Source organism: Sapajus apella, unplaced genomic scaffold, assembly GCF_009761245.1.
Source record: "Sapajus apella isolate SASKATOON/1434 unplaced genomic scaffold, GSC_monkey_1.0 scaffold2, whole genome shotgun sequence".
NCBI lineage: Eukaryota > Metazoa > Chordata > Mammalia > Primates > Cebidae > Sapajus > Sapajus apella.
In genome coordinates, this window is record NW_022436942.1 from 38562576 (window position 1) to 38567321 (window position 4746).

At 38.5% G+C, this 4746-nt stretch overlaps 1 protein-coding gene across 1 annotated transcript; it reads left to right on the top strand.

The window, feature by feature from the left end:
* The first annotated feature begins 3689 nt into the window (after positions 1 to 3689).
* LOC116557004 (nucleolar protein 56-like) lies at positions 3690 to 4159 on the top strand. The gene has a single exon (XM_032286411.1). The coding sequence runs from the start codon at positions 3716 to 3718 to the stop codon at positions 4001 to 4003; it is 288 nt and encodes a 95-aa protein (XP_032142302.1). The 5' UTR covers positions 3690 to 3715; the 3' UTR covers positions 4004 to 4159.
* Positions 4160 to 4746: the final 587 nt, after the last annotated feature.

The window sequence follows — 4746 nt, forward strand, 5'->3', positions numbered from 1 at the left end:
ATATAGTAAACAATCCTCAGACCTTTGGAGATTTATCCCTCTCTCTGTCTCTCTCTGTCTCTGTCTCTCTCTACACACACACACACACACACACACACACACACACACACAGTTTTATATCTTTCATGTATTCCTCACCCCCTCCTTCCATACTATGAAGTAACATTTACTCTCAAAGAAGTAACAACCTTGTTAAGTATGTTTCCTTCTTTGCTAATCACTGCAATGGATTTCAGAAAGCACAAGGTGGCAGAAGCACACTAGAAATGCAGCAGGAATAAAAGGCTATGGCAATTTGAACATCATGAAAATAGCAGCAAACTCTATTTTTTATAAAAATGAGTGCTTTTTCATCATAGCATGCTGAATAAAATTTTGACAATATGACAGGTAGTAAAAGGAAAGAAGATTGTATTACCCAGACGATATGGACAAATGTTTAATTCTTCCTACTACAATTATTAGTTGTGATTTTATCATGTATGCCACTTTATATCCTCCCTTTTAAACTTTTAACAATGGGAGCACTTTCAAACCTGATTTATTGAAACATCTCTTTGTTTCACAAAAGATTTAAGGCATCTGCATGTGTCCTATTTTTATAAGCATTTTCAAAAGATCACTGATTAGAACATGGCTAGTTTTATCTAACCATTTTCCCATTAGCAATGATTGCTTTAAGTTAAACATTATCAATGATATCTGCGCCAGTAAATTTATGTTTTAAGATCTCATCATCTCAAAAAACAAACAAAACAGGCTGGGCGTGGGTAGCTTGTGCCTGTAATCCCGGCACTTTGGGAGGCTGAGGCAGGCACATCACCTGAGGTCGGCACATCACCTGAAGTCAGGAGTTCAAGACCAGCCTGACCAACATGGCAAAACCCTGTCTCTACTAAAATTACAAAAATTAGCCAGGCTAATTTGAAATTATTAGTTCCTAATTATTATACTATTAATGGTGGGTGCCTGCAATCCCAACTACTCAGGAGGCTGAGGCAGAAGAATCAGTTGAACCCAGTAGGTGGAGGTTGCAGTGAGCAGAGATTACACCATTGTACTCCAGCCTTGGTGACAGAGCAACTCCATCTCAAAAATAAATAAAATAAAATAAAAACAGCCATCTGAGAAAATCAGACTTGAACAAATGAAAACATTTTATTCCAAAACAGAAACAAATGATGCTTCCTTTCTGTTTACTTTTTGCACTGGCCTGTAGGTACTTGGACCTTTGTTTTCTTATTTTACAAACCTATATCTATAGTGTGTGTTTGTGTGTATTTAGAAAATCATTTTATATGTCAATAACAAGAGAATTTTAAAAATACTTAAGTATTGTGGTAGCAGTCAAAAGTTATTTATACTTTTAAAATTGCTACTAACTAGATTCATCCCTGGAAAATTAACCAAAGCCATAATTCCTTTGCTGCTTTGGAATCAACCTGAATGCTAAAAACAACTATATGAAATCATTTGGTCTAGTCATCTACTTTACACAGGTGAAAAGCCATTATTATTCCCCTCTATTATGGGCTCAGGCAAGTAAAGCCAACATCAGTGGGAGACAGGGTGCTCAGAACCTGGTCAAGTATGGGAAAAATTCTGTATCTCCAGATGCCTTGTGACCTTAATTTAGACCTTTAATCCACAGGTCAAAATACGTAAAATTAGAAATAATGTAATGACTCTTCCCCTTTTTAACTGAAACTCAGTTTTCTCCATTAAATGAGCAAAACAATGACTTCCATGGGAGAGGAAATTCAATTGTCAGGAACAAATGTTATTACATTCCAGCAACTTCTGAATGGTTAGTCTTGAGTCTTTCTTTTGTAAGCACTAAGCAATCATAGGGAATTCTCTTCAAGGAGCATTCTCACTCATGATTTTCTCTAGGCCCCAGTGAGAACTCTAAATTAAAGGGCTCTTCACTCCTTACGGCTTCACTTGCTTCTTCCTGGCTTCTTCTTTCCTCAGTAGTTTTGAAGAAATTACCGTTTTTCAGATGCTCTCAACCAGTTCAGAGAGGGGATTTCCTGAACTCTTAAGCATCAAGGTTAAATCTTCCATGGTCTAACACCTTGCAAGTTGCAAATAATTGAAGAGGGGCAAAAAGCTCACCTTAAAGAAATTATTAGTATAGAACCTTTCTGCACTTTCTCAACATCTCTTCTCCTTAGGCCTGCATAAGAAATTCAAGACAAAGTCTGGATAATTCAACTATAAACTCAGCATCAGAACTTTTTTTGTCTTCCTATTTGCTAAGGTTTCCCCAAACTGGGCTTATCCAGTCCTAGAGCCCTGGAAAAGATTTGAAAACACGAACTATATTAAAAATAATGTGCGGCCGGGCGCAGTGGCTCACGCCTATAATCCCAGCACTTTGGGAGGCCGAGGTGGGTGGATCACGAGGTCAAGAGATCGAGACCATTCTGGTTAACATGGTGAAACCCCGTCTCTACTAAAAATACAAAAATAAGCTGGGCATGATGGCGCACGCCTGTAGTCCCAGCTACTCAAGAGGCTGAGGTAGGAGAATTGCTTGAACCCAGTAGGTGGAGGTTGCGGTGAGCCAAGATCGCGCCATTGCACTCCAGCCTGGGTAACAAGAGCAAAACTCTGTCTCAAAAATAAAATAAAATAAAATAAAATAAAACAAAATAAAATAAAAATAATGTGCCTTGTCTAGAGAGCATACACATTTTAAAAGCCTAGAGATCCTGGCTTGGGAAAGCTAGAAAAGTAAATACCAACTATGATGACTGGAGAAGCTAATCTAAATTCCTTTGCTGAATCTTGTCCCCAAACTTCCAATAAAAATAATTTAGGCTTTGGCCCTCAGAACTATTCCTTACAAAAAATTGCTTATCATTATACAAGAATAGTTTCTCCTATTTTTTTGTTTATTTGTTTTTCCTCTAGTTCTATTCTTTCCCACATAGATTAAACCAAAATAAGATTAGCCAGACCTAATTTGATTCTAATCCAAGCCACACACCCTATGTATTCCATTACAAATCAAGTTTAATTTACTGACTTCCCTAGGTCCCAACTGAATAACCTACTGGAAGCCATGAAAGGGGTCACAGAGTAAGACTGCAGGCCAAAAAAAGAATGTGAAAAACAAAAGCAAGCCTGGAAACAAATTCACCCAAAACCATAACTTGGTTAAGATGTTTCTTGTGGAATTTGAATGCTAAAAGGTCAAGGCTCCTAACAGAAAAAGCAGCCAACAGAGAAACAGATGCATTCACATTCACTCATTCATTCATTCAACAATTATACATAGACCTCTTACATTCATGAATTTTAACAACAGTAGAAACCGGCCGGGTGCGGTGACTCATGCCTGTAAGCCCAGCACTTTGTATGTTGTAAAATATGTGAACATAAATTTTACTTTTTATCTGCTTTTATTTTTTGGTAATTTGGAAGCTGAATTAAAAACACCCTCTTTAATTTTGGCAACCAGTAGCTTTTAGATTCTTTTAATCCAAGGGATTTTTAGACCTTCTGAAGTCAAGGTTTACTTCTAAAGAATAAGGTAAATTTTGTTTGCTAACAATGTGAAAGTAAGAGCTAATTTAATAGCTATATATGGTCTTATACCAGTGATAAGTCATTAATATTATTATTGCTTGTTATAAACGTTCACAATATTTTTGATCCTCAAAATCACCCTCATGACAGCAGTAGTACTCCAGACGAGTGTGAGGAGATGAATGAAAAACCCAAAAAGAAGAAAAAGCAAAAGCCCCAGGAGGTTCCTCAGGAGAATGGAAAGGAAGATATATCTCTTTCTCCAAACCCAAGAAAAATAAATCTTTTCAAGGAGTTGTTGAGCAGCGACCTTGAAGAGATGGCTGGCAGCACCAGTCTTCCCAAGAGGAAGAAGTCTTCACCCAAGGAGGATACAGTTAATGACCCTGAAGAGGCAGGCAACAGAAGTGTCTCCAAGAAAAAGAGGAAACCGTCCAAAGAGGAGCCCGTCAGCAGTGGACCCTAAGAGGCTGCTGGCAGCAAGAGCAGCTCCAAGAAGAAGAAAAAGTTCCACAAAGCAGCCCAGGAAGATTAGAATGCAAATGGACATTCTCTGGGACACAGGGCATACCATAGCCCATGGTGACATTTCCCACTGTGTCCTGTTCCCCAATAAAAACACATTTACACACACACACACCAAAAACAAAAACAAACAAAAAAAAAACACCCTCATGAAATAAGAGAGAAATTATGACCACTTTGAAGATTAGGAAGAGGAGGCTCAGGAAAGGGAAATGTTATGTCCAAGGTCACTTTTTCTAAGTGGTGAATTCAAATTTTTTTTTTTTTTTTGAGATGGAGTTTCACTCTGTCTCCCAGGCTGGAGGGCAGTGGCACAATCTCAGCTCACTGCAACCTTCCCTTACTGGGTTCAAGCAATTCTCCTGCCTCAGCCTCCCGAATACCTGAGATTACAGGCGCCCGCCACCATACCTGGCTACTTTTTGTATATTTAGTAGACAGTGTTTCACCATGTTGACCAGGCTGGTCTTGAACTCCTTACCTCAGGTGATCCATCTGCCTCGGCCTCCCAAAGTGCTGGGATTACAGGCGTGAGTCACCACGCCTGATCCTCAAATCTTAAGACTATCGGATCACTGTTCTCTTCTACTTTTCCTTCAAGTAATATTTAGTTTAAAATTTAAGCTTTTGTGTATTTTGTTCTAGGGGTTGGGACTATAAAGCTATACACATATCTAAAATTCC

Bases quoted from the DNA above. Each gene is read 5' to 3' on its own strand.
- LOC116557004 (XM_032286411.1), top strand. From the start codon at position 3,716: ATGAATGAAAAACCCAAAAAGAAGAAAAAGCAAAAGCCCCAGGAGGTT.